Genomic DNA, 21,731 nt, shown 5'->3' with positions numbered 1-21,731 from the left:
GGGTAGATTTTGCTTATTGAACCTTGTGGACTTCTTGGATACTGATCCCAAAGACCTGGATAAGGGATAAGAGGACATACTACCAGTGTTGAGGTATCTGAGGCCTTTGATACTATCCCCCATTCATTTCTCAGAATGAAGATCTCCCATGTGCATGCGATAATTAAGCCAAACAGTAGTAGATGGATAGCCAACTGGCTCACTGACAGAATACCTGCTGTCAAAGTTGGGGACTGCACCTCCACCACTAGCCACTTACCATTAGAGTACCACAAGGATCTGTGCTGGGCCCTCAACTGTTTGCAAACTACATCCGTAAAGCACTGGCAATGGTAGATGGCCTGTTTACCAAGTTTGCACATAACTAGTAACTGGATGCACTAATATAGAGTCCCCCAATATTACAGAAAGGGCTGCCACACACAAATGATTGGTATCAAACTCACAGACTGAAACTTAAAGCATACAATGCCTCATTGTCCCCTTTGGCATAGGTTCATAGTTGTTTACTAGACTAACGACCACAAGGGCCTTTTTAAGCTTAGCCATGCATCCCGAATCTCTGACGAGTTCTGATACCCTTGATAAGTGTAAGCATGGGCTTGGGAGATGAACCATTTACATGTTACCTGTCTGCATCAGAGACATAGGTACCAAACCAGGGATGAATTTCCAGTTTCCCATCCAACTGTCCAAGTTGAACTTGAATTGGATTAGGGAGGAACTCTTCTTCACATGGATGGGGAAGCTTGTTCCATAGACGGGGTAGTCTCTGGGATACATACCTATCTCTTAGACAGGTTCTATTTATATCATAAGCAAGATTCAAGTCTCTAGAATGGGTAATTCTGATACTGTTTATTTTGTGGATATACAGGAGGTCCATCAGAGTGGGGTCTGACAATGCCCTGTATGCCAGGCATAGATCTCCCCTCAAAAGCCTGTAGGAGAACAGAATACATGGTTAGGGCCTTGAAGCAGTCTGCATAGGACATATTACGTATGCCCTGTATTCTTTTAGTGAGGAACCACTGTGGACATTCCAGTTGGATATGTCTGATTAAGTACATACTAAGGGGGACATTGTACTCAATGATAGGTCTGATGAATGTCAAATACAGTGCAACAATGACTTCCTTGGACTTAGATGCCATACCTTTGTTTATACATTGTGCAACATAAAATGATTTCCTCACCACTGTAGACAAATGATCAAAGCCTAGATTACTGTGTGTTCCCCAAGTCCCTGACTGCCAGGTCCAGTCTAAGGGGTGTGTTGTCAATATGATAGTTACTAGGGATGGATGACTTCCTAAAGGATACTATTATGCATTTCTTGGCATTTAGTTTTAGTCCATGACTCTGATGCCAGTTGTTTGTCTGTGGTTGCCCATCCTGGAGAACATTTGTGTCAGTGCAAGATTCATGACCGCTCCTAATTTGCAATCATCTGCAAATTTAGTCAGCCAGAGACCACTGACATTGGCCTTGACTTCGGAGAAGTAAATGCCAAAAAGGAGCAGTCCAAGGACTGATCCCTATGGGACTCCACTTGTGACTGGCCTCTCTGTAGAGGTGGACTCCCCAGTTCTAGCTTCCTGGGTCCTGTCTGTGAGCTAGTTGACTATCCACTGGGTAACATACAGTTTGTAACTAACCCCTTGAGTTTGCCAACAATGCCTGAGTTGGGGTATTGTGTCAAATGCCTTGGCCAGGTCAAGGTAGGCAGTGTGAATGATTTTGCCCTCATCCATTGCTTTGGTGACATTCTCAAAGAAGTCCACTAGGTTGCATAGGCATGATCTTCCCTTGACAAAACCAAATTGGGTTGGCTACAGTGTTTAGAGGTTTATTAGATCTCTGCTGATCATCTCCATGATAATTCTTTCCTTGGCTTTACATATAAGACTAGTGAGACTTATGAGTCTGTAATTTCCAGGATCTGTAGATGCCCCCCCCTGCTAATTATGATATACATAGCACTCCTCTAAACTGAAACACAGTGTTGTGAGACTTGGGAACACATGTTGATAGCAATCTACACTTTCATCACTTTGTGTCCAAAATGGTGACACACACACATTTTCCATTGTGCACATCATGCATATCAACATCACACCAAGACCAGGGTGGTCATACCTCTGCTGTACTCAGACCACTAATTGAGTACAATGCTGCCTTCTCTCTGTACCTCACCAGACACCTGCAGCAATTAGGGAAAACACAGGTACCAGGGCCTCCAAACATGACATACATGGAAAGACTAAAACACCTGTCACTGTACTCAGTATCATGCAGGCTGCTAAGAGATGACCTATGCCTGCCCTACAGAGCAGTCTCAGACCCTGCCTTTTAGAAATGCTGGACATCTGCAAATCAAATGGGACAAGAATGACTTGCCCCAGGGCCTGTGACATAAACAGAACTTGCTGGGTAGCAAATATATCCCCCAACAATTCACACTCCTCTGTAATAGGCTCTCACTGCATGTGAAGCAGTTGTCCACAATGACCCTGTTCAAGTGCAACCTTGACTACCGGTTGCGTGATTGTGAAGTCACCTTTGTGAAGTCACCTCTGGGGTAGTGCCTGTGTCTGTAATGGATAGGGCCAGTTGATGCTACTCACAAAATTGCTGTGCTAACGACAACCATCCAGCTATGCTCAATAAGGGTACTTGCATTTTTACACAGCTAGGCTTCAAAACATCCTAGGGCCATTAGGCTAGTAGCCTCATATGAAGCTATGAGCCTATGCAGGCCTCCCAACATCTTGTTGCCCACATGGCCTGTTGATCTCATCAACTATAAGTTCACCTGTAGTCATATAAAAGTGAGACTTGTGCCATGGCGCTTACGTAAAGTACTGTGATCTTTAGTCTGTGTACTTAGATAGTTAGAGGTTCTGTTCTCACTGCAGTCAACTGGGCATGTGTGTGTGTCTGTCTCTGTGTGTCCAGACAGAAGAGCAGAAGTGTGTATCCCAATACTATGGATTGACAGTATTTTGATTCTTGCCAATGCCTACACATCCATTTCATGCAGCCCATACATTATCGTGTCTCCTACATGGCCTCCTGATGTCACATGGCCTCCTGATGTCATCTACTATAAGTTCACCTGCACTCTTGTAAAAGTCAGATTTGTGCTGTGGCGCTTGTGTAAAGTACTGTGTTCTGTAGCCTGTTTTGTGTAGTTAGATAGGTAGGGGTTCTATTCTTACTGCAGTCAACTGGGTTTGTTTGGGTGTTTTACGAACCCAGTTGACAGCAGTATCCAGGCTTTTCACATGGAAGCAATGGCCTGTGATCACCTATGGCATGACTTAGCACATAAACCTTCTTAATACAGTTGAATACAAACTTCAACACTTCCTCTGTGTTGGCTATATTCCCATACAAAGGTATACATCAACATGCATCCATCTGATTAGAGGGGACAGCACCTGATGCATGCCTGTATAGAGACATCCTGACTCTCGTCAACTGTGTGGTAGACCAATGTATGATCATCAACCTCTTCTACATGTACACTAGTCATTTTCTGGCTATGTGCAACAGACCTGTGTGATTTGTTAATGCTACATCATGTCTGTTACATCTGATAGATGTCCTCAAACATGTCATCGAGGGCATGCATGATGACAGCAGTATCATCTTATGGACCTTAACCAGGTTAAGGCATTTGACACAAATCCACACTGTGGCATTCACTCAGCACTGTCATAAACAGCTACATCACCAAATGGGTGCACCAGTATATCACATACATGGCATCTCACTATGTTGAAATGTGAGATGTGACCTATATCTCACATCCAGTGCTCAGGTCCATACATTAGGGTTGTCTGATAGGCCCTTTCATGTCCATTAGTTAAGTGATGGACATCACCAATGATATACACATGCTGTGTCCACACAGCTGCCTGAAGGACTACAGAAAGTGGGCAATCATTGACTGCAACTGTGACATTAGTATAATACAGACAGTAGCAACACATACCAAACACTGCTGCCACAGGCAGGATAACACCTGCATCAACTAGACACATGGGGAGATTCATTAATTCAGGAAACAAGTATAATGTGGACATCACACCCTATAATCAGACCAATAGGTATGTGACCCATGTGCTGCAGTAGATGGTAAGTGATATATCCACCAGCATGTAGTCATAGTGCTGACTACTCCCTTATATGTAACACAAGTACTGAGTATGTGAAGGACTTTCACATCAGTGGCCATAATACCTCTATAGTTCCCATCCTTCAACACACCAATAACTGTGTACAATGCACCCTTTTTCATGTACTTTCCTACATATCTTCCAGTGATGTGTAACTGAAGTGTTCCACTTTTGTCACAGTGCACTGTCACATAGCTTATTGACCATACCTAGGTATTCTTTCTGTGGAATATACATTACTATCTGATGGTGCAAACACCAATCAAGTTGTTGCACCAGATGCATGTGTGATAGCTGTTCTGCTGATGTACACACTATGTTGACATCCTACAGAAAGGCTGCATGGAGACCAACGACTGCTGTCAGAACCATGGCCTTAAGCTCAATGCCAAAAAAATTGTTGTCATCCCCTTTGGGAAAAAACCCAGTCCCCATGAAGTACCAAATCAGTGGTAGTCCACTGAACACAGAAGGTGTTATAAGAAATCTGGGAACACAGGTTGACAGCAACCTCTCTTTTGACCACCACACTGCCACTGTGGTCAGAAAGTCCTTCTATGTGGCACATCTAATTACTAAGGGTTTTGCATTAGGCCAATCATTGAGTACAATGCCCCATTTGGCATATATCTCACTAGACCTCTGCAACAACTGGAGAGGTCGCAAAAGTACCCCACAAAGAGGATCCTTGGTCTTAAGCCTGCTCCCTTGTATGTATATGGCCTATATGGACAGACTCAAAAAACTCCAACTATTCTCTGTCTCATATCGCCTACTTAGAGGTGATCTCTGCTTGACTTACCTGTCTGACCCATCTCTGTTAGAAATGCTACATCTAAAGAAATTCCAATCCCTCCACACCACACGCTCCAGAGACCTCAGCCTCATTACCACAATCAACAGAATGTGCTGGAGGAACAGGTTCAAAACCCAGAGACTTTCCATGCTATAGAATAGACTTCCCATATATGTCAAACAGAGCACCTCAATGGCCCTCTTCCAGAGAAATCTTGATGAGTGGATGGGAAATAGAAAATTCATCCCGGGGATCACTCCAGTGGCTGTAATCAACAAGAGGCACTGGAAACTAAGGTCGGGTGGCATGATGCCAGGTTAATCCTATGGGCTAGGCTTGTAAAGGCTCCAGGGCCATTAGCCCTAGTACACACCTATGAACCTATATACATAGGTGTTTGACAACATTAGTGGCATGTATATCATTCATGACCATGTGGCTTGTGCCATATATATGTCATGCACACAAGGCATCTAGCCTGTATTGCCCATACTGTCACATGCAGGTATAGCAGTGTCTCTCCTAACACTTCCAGCAGATGTTATAGTGCCAGGACCGTGTGCATGGTTACCCACATAGTGTGGCTGTATCATAATACTTGTTCAAGTGTGTGTGTGTGTGTGTGTGTGTGTGTGTGTGTGTGTGTGTGTGTTTTGTGTGTGCAGACTCAGCTCTTATCACTGTAAATCACATATGTTATATCAGAGACATGGGATTACTGGTGGTATTATTCTGATATTATTCATGATTGTGGCTGATTCTTGCAATGTTTTCCATGAGCTTTTATCTATGCCCACCTTGCTGGAGACCTCTGCTGATGGTACACTCATATTCAGACATATCAGTTTGCACACCTTCACAATATGCACCCCCCCCCTATTATATGTCAGATCCCTGATAGATGTCCTCTACATTATTCATGTAAGGATGCGTATCTTACACAAACATCCTCCCCATTGTTATGTCACTTTGTGTGACAGTCAAATAAAACACATTTTCACTACAGTCCTAACTGTACCATATAGATATGTGATTGGTTTTGCTGCTACAACCATCATCCACTGACATGCCTCCTCTACTGCACATTAGTTTCACCTGTCCTCTTTCCCTGTGTTCATCCCTACAATTCATGAGTGTGTCCCTATTCAATATACACACTTCCCCGGAGTGTTCGTTTTACATGGCAGTCCATGTCCCATTACAGATGATTTACACAACTTCAGTACAGAGTGCCTGGAATGGGATATCACAATACTCTGCACTATAGGCACACTGTCCTGTACTGTGTTTGGACCATATACTTCACAATCATACCTATAAACTGCCCAGATATTCCCAAGATGTCCATATATGTTCCTTATTAAATTTGTGGCTTTCTGTCATATCACTGGGATGATCTCAGGACTGATATGAGTCAGTATTACATACATTTGAGTTCATACCTCCAAATTGTCCTGATTTTTGCAGAATGTCCAGTTTTTGTCTTTTTTTTTTTTTAATCTTTTCCTCATAACATTTTGGTTTTCTGGCAAATCATTCGGATGTCATTGCAGATTGAAGACAGAAACTGATGACAGACATTTGAGTTTCAAGCTTCATGCTGTTCAGAAAGTGTAGGCTACTGTGCAACCCATTATTATTTCAACTTCCTAAGTTTGGAAGAGCAATATTAAAAATCTGTCCCTATTTTTGCCCCCCCCCCCCCCATTTTTTATGGCTTTGTCCAGATTCCTTGCTCTAACAAGTTTGAGAGTTATGTTTGAGTTTCATTCTAACACATTTCTATGCAACATCTGTTTTAAATATGTCCCTATTTCTGGTTAAATGTTCCTGCATTATGTTGGTCTTTGTGCAGATGTGTTGTACTAACAAATTGACAACTATCTGTAAAGCCGTGCTGATCATTGTGGCCTTTCATCCACATCCGTGGACCGTAGGTGCTCTGCTTAAAGTAGAATTGATATCCATGTTCACTTACACGGTTTCCTGGTCAGTGACACTGTTGCCAGCCATGAAACCTACCTTAGACTTTCTGTGCAACATTAATATTTATTGCACACTGCTGCTCTCTGCAAACTGGAAGTATGTATACTCCATGTAGGCTCTGCACAGAGCCTACACAGAGTTTATTGAATCCAAGGGATTATCTAAACATGATCAGAATTGGATGTTTAGCTGGCCAATGGATGGGAACATAAAAGGCTGATACATATTCTCCACATAATTTTCAACAATACACATATATTTTTCTGTATCATATATCATACTATGTACATAAAAAAAAACTTCTTGTGCTCAATAATTTAACTATGGAAGGGAAATGTATCAGACTTAGTTCCACTAGCAACATATTTCCTCCTATTCAGAAGTTATATTTCTTCAGTTAAATTTTCCAAGTAACATTTAGAGCTATTGTTTTCAGTATTACATAATAGATTTGTTTCGTAAGTCTCTTGAAAGATAATATTCTTTCTTTTTACAATCTAAGATATGTTTTCATTCATCAGAATATAACGTTTTTATGCTTCCTTTTAAACTTAATCTACCATGAAGTAATATAATTTTAATACAGGGGAACATCGAGCAATGTTTTGACCATGAACACGCCTCCTCATATTCCCAAGCAATGATATGTAATACCCAACCACTGACATTTTTTTTAATGTCTTCACTAACAAACAAGCATGCAACAGTAAAAGAGATAGAAAGTGTAAGTGCTTTATAGTCAGAAGCAGGCACATACTGTAGCCTGTGTAGCACCTCTCGTACTTCTACAAAACAGGCGAAAAACAAATGGATTTCAGCATGCAAAGTACCCCTCTTATATGTAAATCCTGTAACTGGGTTAAAGATCAGCTGTCCACAGCACAACATTTCTCTCACAATGGAAGTATCCTTTTTAAATGTACCCTTAACATTCTTCAAGTGACAAAGTCGCCTATTAAAATAATAGCAAAAAGAACATTTTTAATCGTATCAAATATTTCTTTGGTTTTAATGTTAGTCAGTAGAAAAAAAACATAACTGCACATTAAAATAACAAACAACGAATCTCTCACAAAAATACAATATAATACAAAAGCTTAAACATGATCTGTATAAAATATCTTCATTAAGTGACCAAAAAATCAGATCCCCATCAATATCCAAACTGTTCCATCAGAACAGTAGATACCTGTCTGATATCATTAAACAAATATCATAATTAATATCTCAAATAATAGCACAAAACATTTCCTGTCATTAATAATAGTATTATTATTTAAACAATGACAGGATGGATTCAGACTTTCCCTTTTTACTAATATTTTTTACACCTTGTTTTATCTTGCGTTTCTTCACTCATGTAGCAGTAGTTGTGGATGAAGTATTGTGTCGATCATGAACACAGCAAAAAGCTTGAAACCAAGACCAAGTGAAAAGTATTGTGTCGATCATTCACTGCTACATCATGTTTAAAGTCCAATTCTTTCAATTCTAAGTCATCATTTCCAATATGAGCGGTAGGTAAACCAGTAATAACAAGTGAAACAGATTCTTCACTACTCACAACATTTTAATGCGGGAGGTAAACACTGAAGTTGTTCTATCTGCAAAATGTCAGGACAGTCAAACCAAAACTGTTGTTTTTTTTTACATTTTCTACAGCGTTTCTCATAGAGAATAAGCGTGTGCCCCACTTCACCACATTGTTGGCATTTACGTTTTGGACTATCAAATGAGTTGAAGACCCATAAAAAGAAAACCTAGTTTTGTCTGTCCTTTGAACTGGACATAAGCCCTATAACCATTAATTACAACAAAAACTAGGTACTTGCTGTATCAAACCGTTAGCAGAATTCAAAGTAATGTGCACATCCCAACCCCCGGTCCAACAATGGTGATCATTTTAATGTTTAGAAATATTATAAACAATCCTACAAGATGAAAAATAAACAGACCTCTCACTCATCAATATCTGCAGTACATAATTGTACAATAAGGTGACACTTCAGAAAAATATTTATAACTACACCATGGAAGGCAAAGTTTATTTAACTGATGGTGCTGCAAAAATATCTCAGCCATATCAGAAGTTTCAAAAGTCAAGGCATAATATGCCTATGTGGATGAAAGCATGGACATCTTCAGTCTGAATCCCCAAGGGTAGAACAACATTGTCCTATACAGCATGTCTATCAATGATTGAGTCATGTTTCGATGAAATCCTTACCACTGGCAACTTTTTACCTTAGAAGACAAAGATTCTGTTCCTGTAACAATTTTGTTTTACAATGTCAGCATGAGATACATCTCATGATATAACAGAAGGCTGGCCCACCACCTGCTGCTCACTGATCTACAAGCTGCAGTTTGGTCAGAGGGCTCTCCTTATTCCAATAAACCCTTCAAAACAACATCTGATAAACCATCAAACAGTATTAATGTTAATGTCAATACAGTCACTAGACTTGGCAGTAGCAGTGTTTCAGTCAGCAACAACTTCATCCCCTTCCTCTTCCATACTGAAGCCACCCTGCCACCCACTGGACCTACCGGAAATGAAAAGAAGTGAAAGTTCCCTGATGCCTTGATAAAATTATTCCTAGTAGTAAAAATACCGCCTAGAATCTTCCCTGAAAAGAGGTCATTAACCTAGTGGACTAACCAGGTCAACAAAGCATAAGTAAATAAAACTTTCCAAAGTTAGAACTTCATGTCATAAACACATAAATTAGTATAAATAGACATAACCCAGCTGTGAGTGTGCAGAAGCAGAGAGGGTCCATCAGAGTTCCTCGCTTTACTCCATTGTTTGTATCCACTGTTGAAAGAAATAAAGGTCAAATTCCTGGTATATACAAATTACTTGATATTAACAGTTTACACAAGCTTCATCATAATTACATTGTTTTTGGAAAAACTTAAGATTATGAAATAACAAAAAGTCTATCTGCAGCATTATATAGAAATAAAATCAATGACCTGAAAGTATTAATCTTAGAATGCAAGTATGTATTAGCATTCAGAATAAGAGTCGAGGCATTTTTACATTTATTTTTATTTATTTTACATTTGTTGACCGGGCTAGTCTAGTTGGATATATGTCCATTTTCAATAGAGGCCCAGGGAGAAAAGCTCCAGTGGATAAAATAAAGCAGTAATAACATAAATACAGTGACAGTAACATATACAATCAAGATTATGCTAACAAGGCTATACATAAAGTATCAAATGCATAAAGTTGGGATAAAGCTATAAGATCAGAGTATGTATGATTTAACTCCGAAATGAGACTCCTTTAAACTCGCCTTTGTGGGTAGAATAAACATCATGTAAAAATGAAAAGTAATCCTCCTCAGATGCGTTTTTTTAAAAAACTGTTTAACACCTCCATTATATAAGTGGCAAAATTCAGAATCCTATGAATGAACTTCAGTGTGGTGCATCCTCTATATAACCTGGTCAGTAATGATCACATGATTGCAGTTGTCAGATGCCCGACCCACTGATGACAGAGTTCATACAGATTTGTATCAACTGTAATGTCATGACAGATGTACTAACTATAGCTTGTATAAGGTATATGGGATTGTGTTTGCTGATGTGATTTAATATTCCAGGTGTAGAAATGGGGGTGACTCCATAAGGAAGCATTTATCCCTTTTCCATGAACCTACCATTTACTAAAATTGTCTTCCTGCTGTACAGTAACATAACATACTATTAAAAACTGAGAAAAAATAACCTGAATGTGTGAAAGTGTAAGGATTTTGGTGTAGTTACTTGGGTCCACTTCTAAATCTCGAATCTCAAAAATTTCTAAATTCAAAATACTGAAACCAAAATCTTGAAAGCTCAAAATACTGAAAACTCAAAATATTGAAAAAAACACAGGACACAAACACTAATTATATTGCAGCACAACTACATACAGAGATATATTACTCTTCCCCAAGCCCCCCTGCACCCCCTGCCACTTAAATATCACTTCACTACACTAAGATGAGTTATGTTGTAGTATAGCAAGTTAGAAGGGAACATGACTAAGGTTAGCACAGGCAGTCATGAAGCACATAATGGTATGTTTGCCATTTTGTTCTGTGGGAGTGCGATCTTGGAGTTGATATATTTAAGAAGCAGGGGCTTGTGGCCAGCAGCTTATAGTTGGAGAAGACTAATATGGTTTGTCTTTTATATGCTTCTGTATGTAGTTCTGCTGCAATATAGTTAGTGTTGGTGTCCTGTGTTTTTTTTTCAATATTTTGAGTTTCAGTATTTTGAGTTTTCAGTATTTTGAGCTTTCGAGATTTTGGTTTCAGTATTTTGAATTTAGAGATTCTGAGATTCGAGATTTAGAAGTGGACCCATTTACTTTAGTTAAGAAGAATTATATAGTTAATGATTTAGAAACTGTCTTTTTTATTAATTTAGAAAATAAGAACTGAACCATATTTGAAAAACAATACTTGCAATGTCCCAAATTATCATGTGCTTACCAGTACAGCCTTTGTCGTGGATATTAAGTTTGTGTGAGCATGAGCTGCCAACAGAACTGAATATGAAGCAGTTTATGAAAATATGCATAAGTTATACATCATATGCAAAATTTACCCTTAACAGAGTTTTGCAGATCTTTCATATAGGTTTTTGAGTCCCGTAAAATTTAGCTTAGTCCACTCGTTCAACAAAGTTTTTTTTGGTATAATTGTGGCTCTTTCCATTTCTGGTCCCACCTGCAGTGGAATTTTAAGTCCATAAATGCATGGTGGTCAAAATTGTTTCTCTTTTATGTGATGTAGCGTGCATTTTTGTTACTATGTCATGAAGTTTGGATATCCGGAAGTATGAGTTCTGAATATAAACATTTTTAAAATGTCCTGTATTGTTTGTGTTACCATTAAAATATTAATTTCGGAAGCTTGGAACCAATATTCTGAGACCGGTGTTAAATTTCCAGTAGTTAACAGCTGATTAAGAGTTTATTGTATGAATTGTCCACTGATTAGGGCCATCAGCATGATGAAGCCTGATAAAGGTGAAGGCATGGTTTTCATAGATAGTGTAGATTTTATAGGAAAAATTAATTGGCTATTGAATGATATTAGAACTTCACAGCCACGTCAATTGATGAAATTAACTAGTCATATCATAGAATTCTTGTGATGAAATGCAATTTATTGATGCCAAATAGAATAACTTTGCAAACATATTCATTTTTGAACGTCATTAAGCTTGGAGATGTATTTGTAGATAGGGGTACAAATGTGATTTCTTCGATGGTATTTATAATACAGCGTATAAAGAGTGCGATGATATCTATACCACCTTACTTGAGACAAATACGTGTTTAATGAACAATGTTGCAAGGACAGAGGGAGATGACAGCAGAGCTATGGGGTTAGAATGCAACTCAATAAGTAACTGTATTAGAAACAGTATTATTAAGTACTGGAATATTTTTCAATATTTTCCTGAGATTGCAGAGAAGAAGAGTACTAGCCCAAGTAGCAATTTGGAAAATATATTTAAGGATAATAAACTTCCATGAAATAAGATCAGCAGTAGTGGCTGTGGTTTGTGCAGTCCGTGTAGCTTTATATTACAAAGAACAAGTTTACATACTGAAGCCTGTGGCACTTTAAGCATTAAACACAACTTTAATTGTGGGACTGCAGGCATTATTTACTTGGCAAAATGCACAGTGTGCCCCACATTCTATGTGAGAAATACTGAGAGGGCATTTAGCAAGCAATAATGCCCAACAGGGTGGGAGTTATCAAGAAATAAACTCATGCCTAGGGGTGTTGTGAGGCCTGATGCTACAGGCAGAGGCCCTTACCACCCTTTGACGGGTGTTAATTCCCTGATAATGCCCACCCCGGAGGGCATTATTGCACATAGAGAATGGGCTGTCTGTTAAATGTGTTATTTTGTTTCATTATTAAATACTTTTTTAAATATATTTTTCATGTAAAATAGTTATTCCGCCTACTATTTGAAACTTGCTGTATCATATGGAATTGCTGTTGGAGGAAGTATTTTGCATCTGGAATAAAAGTTTTTTTAAGTATTTAATGTCTATGCAAATACAAGTGCTCACACACACACACACACACACACACAACCATCAACTATAAATTGCAAAGGATGAAGATCATTCATTCATATCAGACATTACAGTTTCATCATTCAGTAATATCAGACATTGCAGTTTCATCATTCAGTAATATCAGACATTACAGTTTCATCGTTCATTAATATCAGACATTACAGTTTCATCATTCATTAATATCAGACATTAGTTTCATCATTCAGTAATATCAGACATTACAGTTTCATCATTCAGTAATATCAGACATTACAGTTTCATCATTCATTACTATCCGACATTACATTTTCATCATTCAGTAATATCAGACATTACAGTTTCATCATTCAGTAATATCAGACATTACAGTTTCATCATTCATTAATATCAGACTACAGTTTCATCATACATTACAGTTTCATCATTCAGTAATATCATACATTACAGTTTCATCATTCAGTAATATCAGACATTACAGTTTCATCATTCATTAATATCCGACATTACAGTTTCATCATTCATTAATATCAGACATTACAGTTTCATCATTCAGTAATATCAGACATTACAGTTTCATCATTCATTAATATCAGACTACAGTTTCATCATACATTACAGTTTCATCATTCATTAATATCAGACATTAGTTTCATCATTCAGTAATATCAGACATTACAGTTTCATCGTTCATTAATATCAGACATTACAGTTTCATCGTTCATTAATATCAGACATTACAGTGTCATCATTCATTAATATCAGACATTACAGTTTCATCATTCAGTAATATCAGACATTACAGTTTCATCATTCATTAATATCAGACATTACAGTTTCATCGTTCATTAATATCAGACATTACAGTGTCATCATTCATTAATATCAGACATTACAGTTTCATCATTCATTAATATCAGACTACAGTTTCATCATACATTACAGTTTCATCATTCATTAATATCAGACATTACAGTGTCATCATTCATTAATATCAGACATTACAGTTTCATCATTCAGTAATATCAGACATTACAGTTTCATCATTCATTAATATCAGACATTACAGTTTCATCATTCATTAATATCAGACTACAGTTTCATCATACATTACAGTTTCATCATTCATTAATATCAGACATTACAGTTTCATCATTCATTAATATCAGACATTACAGTTTCATCATTCGTTAATATCCGACATTACAGTTTCATCATTCAGTAATATCAGACATTACAGTGTCATCATTCATTAATATCAGACATTACAGTTTCATCATTCATTAATATCAGACTACAGTTTCATCATACATTACAGTTTCATCATTCAGTAATATCATACATTACAGTTTCATCATTCAGTAATATCAGACATTACAGTTTCATCATTCATTAATATCCGACATTACAGTTTCATCATTCATTAATATCAGACATTACAGTTTCATCATTCAGTAATATCAGACATTACAGTTTCATCATTCATTAATATCAGACTACAGTTTCATCATACATTACAGTTTCATCATTCATTAATATCAGACATTAGTTTCATCATTCAGTAATATCAGACATTACAGTTTCATCGTTCATTAATATCAGACATTACAGTTTCATCGCTCATTAATATCAGACATTACAGTGTCATCATTCATTAATATCAGACATTACAGTTTCATCATTCAGTAATATCAGACATTACAGTTTCATCATTCATTAATATCAGACATTACAGTTTCATCGTTCATTAATATCAGACATTACAGTGTCATCATTCATTAATATCAGACATTACAGTTTCATCATTCATTAATATCAGACTACAGTTTCATCATACATTACAGTTTCATCATTCATTAATATCAGACATTACAGTTTCATCATTCATTAATATCAGACATTACAGTTTCATCATTCGTTAATATCCGACATTACAGTTTCATCATTCAGTAATATCAGACATTACAGTTTCATCATTCATTAATATCCGACATTACAGTTTCATCATTCATTAATATCCGACATTACAGTTTCAGTTTCATCATTCAGTAATATCAGACATTACAGTTTCATCATTCATTAGTATCCGACATTACAGTTTCATCATTCATTAATATCAGACATTACAGTTTCATCATTCAGTAATATCAGACATTACAGTTTCATCATTCAGTAATATCAGACTACAGTTTCATCATACATTACAGTTTCATCATACATTACAGTTTCATCATTCATTAATATCAGACATTACAGTTTCATCATTCAGTAATATCAGACATTACAGTTTCATTGTTCATTAATATCAGACATTACAGTTTCATCGTTCATTAATATCAGACATTACAGTGTCATCATTCATTAATATCAGACATTACAGTTTCATCATTCAGTAATATCAGACTACAGTTTCATCATACATTACAGTTTCATCATTCATTAATATCAGACATTACAGTTTCATCATTCAGTAATATCAGACATTACAGTTTCATCATTCATTAATATCAGACATTACAGTTTCATCATTCAGTAATATCAGACATTACAGTTTCATCATTCAGTAATATCAGACATTACAGTTTCATCGTTCAGTAATATCAGACATTACAGTTTCATCATTCAGTAATATCAGACATTACAGTTTCATATTTTTTTAAAGATTCAATGTTGATAGACTGCATGTTGCATTAATGCATTGTTATTCTCTACCCCACTGTCTGTGTTTTTACTCTCTCTGTCTCTTTTTTACACAAACACACACTCACACATGATCAGTAGTTTCAGCTTGTTTGTTGCAACCCCCTTCATACCTCTCCCTGATTTTGCATCCTAGTTCTTGCTCGTTTGGAGGATTAAGGTCAGTCAATAATGCCAGACATTAGATTTTCATATTTCTTATTTTTTAAGGCTTGCAAATTGATATACTACATTCTGCAATCTAAGGATGTTGGTCTTGTCTGTCTTACTGTCTGTGTTTCTCTCCCATTCTCACATTCATGCACATGTGCACATGCACACCCCTCTCTTTCTCACACACACATATTTCTTCTTTTTTTATTTCTTTTTTCTTTTTTAATTTTAGGCTTGGTGTACGGCAAAACCATGTTTAGCGAGAGTAAAAATGTCAGCAACTTGTTTATTTTTCTTTCAGATTTTCTTGACACTTTAATATGTTGCCGTGAAGTGGCAGATTTCTTTTTCAGCAGGCATTACTATACATTAACACTCTGCTGGAGAATGTTCCTTCTATCAGGGTGGTGATATACTGGTCACCCATTCTCTACACAAGCATATTTACGAGCATGAATATGATGCATGTAGAAAAAATATTAATAGCACACTTAGTAAGCATAGTTGCCAAAGTGTTATTATGTTTCAGTTCATGATCTTGGGGGAAAAAATGATAAAACTCCTAGAGGGGGTTTATGCGAGGGCAGCCTCAAGAAGTGCGAGTTAAAATGATACTTAAGGAGCTGATTTTAATAGAGATCGATGATGATAAAATTGGCATCTGTATTGCTTTACTTTAATAGCAGTTATATTGTAGAGAATATAATTATGAATTTGTTTTTAACGTGAATGTGTTTCTTTTAGAATGGAATTTAATGCCTTGTGTAAGTCTTGTTTTTTAATCGTTGTACATGCATTTGTTTTTCTTCAGTATGATTGGGAAGCAAAGATTATTTAAATCATTGTTTTAGTTATGACGTCATATTCTAATGAACTTTACTGCTAGACAAAAGTGCTTAAGCGAGGAACTTTGCTTTGGAGTCATGGAGTGGACTTTTGTTTTCATTATACAACAAAACACGTACAGTATTAAATGGGGATAAAATAACTGCAAAATCCGACATGTTTTCACTCTTCTTTAACCAGAATCTGAGAAAAGATCATTGAGTGTTGTATTTAATTGAATGCAAATGTTGCTGTTACTAATCTTAGACTTCATTTCTCTAAGTGCCCTTTCCCCAAATGAAACACTTACTCATTATGAGGTACTCTGTTAAGTGGAATAGTTGATTTTTTTATTATACCTTTCATTGTACATTATCATTTAACAACCTAGCATGCTGTGAGCAGTTGTGTAAATCCTTCACAGAATGTATACATTTTCTAGTCTTTTTGACTCAGGCACTCACCTACAGAATTCTTGTAATAAAGCCTTTATTTTCCAGGCATGAGAGAAAGCCCAACAAATTCAGGCCTTTATCTGACTTTTGTGAAGGAGATTATGAAATAAAAACTTAAAAGAAGTGATAGAACTAAGTCAATGAAAATTTTTAGTATTAACACGCAAACCTGAAATCAAAATTTTAATGAAAACCACATAAGTCTTTACATATAAGTATAATATTTTACTGTTTCTTACAGCTGATTTAAAGTCTCCAGTAGCCTGACAAATGATTTTGAAGAGAAGTAATGCAGGATTTCTCATTTAAACAGTTTAGGCAATAGTAAGAGGTTAACAGCAGATATGCTAAATGCTGTTTGAGCAACTTGCAGAATTGTACTAGGAACTGATGTGTACATCAGATTTCCACTCACAATTAGGAAAAGTAAAATAAAATCCAGGAAAAACATGTAGTATTTCATATGCAACACTGTATTCTGCAATCTTCACAGATAAACTTCTGAACTATACTCTTGGTATTCATTTCTAGGTGCTATGTGCAATGGGCAGGATCACAGAATCAGAAGTCTGGAAAGAGGAGCCTGAATCCCAGGTAAGTTTTAAGGCTTTATACCAAATAATGATAAAAAAAAATGTACTCTTATCGGTGAAAATGTAATTTTGGGCAAAATCTGACACTAAATCACAGAATATTCTGAAGATGTTTTCAATCAGGAAGGAAATCGTATGTCCCAGTAAAAACGAAAGTTAGGGATATAGAGTACAATGAAAATATTTTTGGAGCAAGAAATAACATATGGGGGAATACTAGACATATTATTACTGAGTCAATTGGCAGTGTATTGAAAGGATGCAAACCCTGTACTCTTGGCACAGAATGCAGCTCACTAAGGGAGAGCTTTAGTCCTCTACACTAAAACTAGACAACAGGGACACTCCTTAATTATAAATATTACAGTAAGTACTATACAAAGCTTGTTGTTGTGTCTTTCAGCTTTAGGGGTCGCCACAGAGGAACTCCAGTCCACTAATGATTGGTAGTTGATTTTTACCTGACGAGTTACCAGCCCTGATGCACAGCCTTCAACGAAAATTACATAAAAAAGCTTTGAGCCCTCTACTGTTAGTGCAGAACACAGCACATTAACAAATCAGAGCTTTAGTCCGTCAGCCAAACTAAGGAGTTAGAGTCTTATGTCTTACACCCTGATGTATTTTCTCAACAATAAGAACTTTGCAAGTCTTGATATCTGGCATTACTCACTGATTGTAATAGTCCGTAAGTTACGCAGGACATAGTAGCTATTCTATAAAACTGGGGACAACTGAGGGGGATACGAGGTATCCATGTGGGGGGCTGCTATACCTCTAAATGGCTGTACTCAAGAATTATGAACAAAGCTGGCTAAAACACTAAACACCAAGGAATATTTTAAGTATTACCCTGAGTCACTTAAATTAATAGAGAAACAGGTCTGGGTTCACAATACATTTTCTGCGCAAAATAAATAATGAAGCTTTAGTGTTTGGTGATGTAGTCATCCATGATTTATGAGGGGAAAAAATAAGAGGTTGTATAAGGGGCTTCCTGTAATCTCAAGGACAGGTAATAGGTATGGCTGTGTGTGTGCGTGCGCATGTGTGTGTGTGTGCATACGTGTGTGTCTGCATGCGCATGTGTGCGTGCATGTGTGTGCGCGTGTGTGTATACATATACATGTGCATGACAGAGTGACTGATGGGGGGATTTTTGTACCAATGCAATCCACAGGCTGCTGGTGGTGATTACGACAGGAAAGTGCTGATTAACAAATGAACTGATAATGGTATCTTTCCTCATTGTGGCTAATGTGACTCCAAATCATATTTTCCAAGTCACGGAAACAGCCCCATTTGGCAAACGTCTTAGCACTTGCAATGAGGTTTTTTCTGAATCCCAGACAAAGCAAGGTATTTGAACGTATTACTGTCAGTTATATGTGCACTACCCATTCAAATGAGCCATATCAATAACTATTTTGCATGAATCGTAATTGTAATTTGCTTTCACATATTACCTGCCCCCCCAAAAAACAAGATATCTACTTTCTATTAACATTTCAGTTATGTGATTGTGAAGAAATGAAAGACATAGTGTTCTTAGTGATGATAACAAATCATATGCTGGCTTAAGCCTTACAACACCCCCTCCTTTTTATCTAAGGTGACCTCAGATTTAGCATTAAATAAAACATTGAGTTACCAGTTTTCTATCTTAGACATCAGTTCAAAGGGGAAAAGGTGCTGCATTTTGATGAATGTGGGCAGGCATTTAAGGCAAGACATTGAGATGAAAAAGGAGTTTAAAAGAAGGCTCCGATGTTTGCATCCATTATGTCAGGTAGGCAAGCAGACATGCACCTAAATAGAGCAATACAAATGGTTAGTTAACTGCATTGTTTTCTGTTATGACTACTATGCCAAAGCACTAGAAATGCAGGTAGGAATACTTCTACAGTAGCTCCTTTCTTCAAATTTTGTTTTGAGCTCTTTTTGGCAACCCCTATAGCTGACCATCAGCTACTCCTGGGCAGTTTAACTCATTGGTCTAGTTTACTAAATGCTCCTTCTATCACTAGACTTGCTGTGACCAAAGCTCAGACCAGCAAGGAGATTCTGACATCCTAAGATAGCATAAAACTGCTGCCAAGTGTGTTTTTTCCCTATTACTCTCCCCCCACACATATCCAGTAAAACACTGAGTATGAGTCATGCAGTGGACGGCACCAATGAAGTGCCTTTCACTTATTCAAGGGTTGATGTCAGCAGGATGCCATCCACCCCTAGACAGCAAAATGTAGTAGCTTCCCCAGTCTCAACCGGGAGGAACTGAACCTTGAAAGTGTACCCTGAGTGTACGCACCTCCTCCTTCCTGCAAGGATGTGCATGCCCTTCTTTCCAGCCTGAACCATCAAGTACCGAAGCTGATATTTGAACTCAGGTCACCCAGGCCATAGTCAGGTATGTATCCCTATACTCCACCTGCACAGGTGTTTTCAAAAATATTACACTTCAGAATATTTGTAAGACAGCCACCTGGACTATAACCCATACTTTCTCCAAGCAGTAATTGTAAATTAGATTTATACTCCAGATGCAGTGCAGGGCACACTATAACCTTCTCTTGGACCTGGAGTCAGGCTACCCTCCGGCATCATTGGTATATCTGCTGCACACTTTACAGTTGTGTATGCATGCTAATTACTCTCTGTAACAGCACATATTTAAATAACATGATTATTGCTACACAGTAAGCTCCCACCATACCAATGTTCTCTGCGCTTTTTGTCTGTGGGACTAGTTCCCATAACTCCACAGATGGAGTGCAAAATGATCTTTGTATGACATTCATTACTCCCTTCCAGGGCATCTGATGTGCTTTGGTAGGTTCCTCAGGACCATAAGGAAGGACCTAGCATGAATAAACACAGGTTGCTCCCATAAGACTTTTGGGGCACGCATGTTGGTGATTTCATGCTCAAAAAAAAAAAAAAGCAGATGAAGGTGCAAGTTGCGCTGCCTTTTCCTACAAAGCAACAAACTGACATTATCAACATAGAAACAGCTCCACTCTGGGGATGCTTGGCATCATTAAGAATCAAGACAGAAGGATAGACATCTTTCAGTGTGTAATTCCACAATGTGATGAATTATAACATTGATCTTTTTATTTGAACATCTGTTGTTATGGGATGTATGCTCACACACCTGTGATGTATTTCATCTTTAAAATGTAACTCATCCTAGCTCTCAGTCAGTAGTAAAGCATTACAATATATATCTGTAACATACTTAAGTCACCTCACTGAAGTTTTGCAATGCCATCTGATCTAATCCATCCATCCATGTGTCCCTTTTCCCATTTTTGCAAATGGAGCCAGGTTGTCACATCAGCAGTGACAGTGGCTCTTCAATACCATGCACATATGCACACTCACACCTATGTCCAGTTTACGGTGTCCAGGCCATTTATTGCATGTCTTTGGAATGTGGGAGGAAATTAGAGCAGCTGGAGAAAACTCATAAAAACTCAGAGAGGGCAGACAGACTCTGATTAGAAGGCACACCAGCCAACAATCAAACTGGAGAAGCTCTTGCTGTGAGGTAATAATGCTACCCCTGTCTACCACAGTACCCTTTGATCTAAATTTTCTGATTATAAAGCAATGAAGTAGAGACCCTTCAACTATATCACCAAGCAGTACGGCAGAGTACAGCATGAGCTTCTGTGTTCCATTAAGGAAAAAAATCAACAAAAACATGCAATGCGTCAGGGGAAAACATTTCATTGTCAGTCACCTTTTATTGGCGAATGAACAGGCACAAGAAAAACTACAGAGCATGCTGTCTGCATTAAGTAAACATTTAACATGTAATTAATAAAATCTCTACTTCTGCAACCATCTCATTGGAATGAAAGGGGCTGCTCATGTCAACCTCTTCAGACAAAGTACAGGGAATGTTTGAAAGAAATACTACACAAAATTAGTCAAAAACTTTCAGTTCAT

General features: G+C 37.5%; 1 protein-coding gene across 1 annotated transcript in view; it reads left to right on the top strand.

The window, feature by feature from the left end:
• Positions 1-21,731, top strand: part of LOC122789724 (amine oxidase [flavin-containing]-like) — a 1,342,089-nt gene that overhangs the window by 1,287,102 nt on the left and 33,256 nt on the right. The window contains exon 14 of the mRNA XM_044057159.1: positions 17,713-17,775. Coding sequence (XP_043913094.1) covers positions 17,713-17,775 — 63 coding nt within the window. The remainder of the gene's footprint in view (positions 1-17,712; positions 17,776-21,731) is intronic.

This window comes from Protopterus annectens, chromosome 15.part0 (genome assembly GCF_019279795.1).
Source record: "Protopterus annectens isolate FY-2018-M chromosome 15.part0, PAN1.0, whole genome shotgun sequence".
NCBI classification, from domain to species: Eukaryota; Metazoa; Chordata; order Ceratodontiformes; family Protopteridae; genus Protopterus; species Protopterus annectens.
This window is presented reverse-complemented; position numbering and strand designations above follow the sequence as displayed.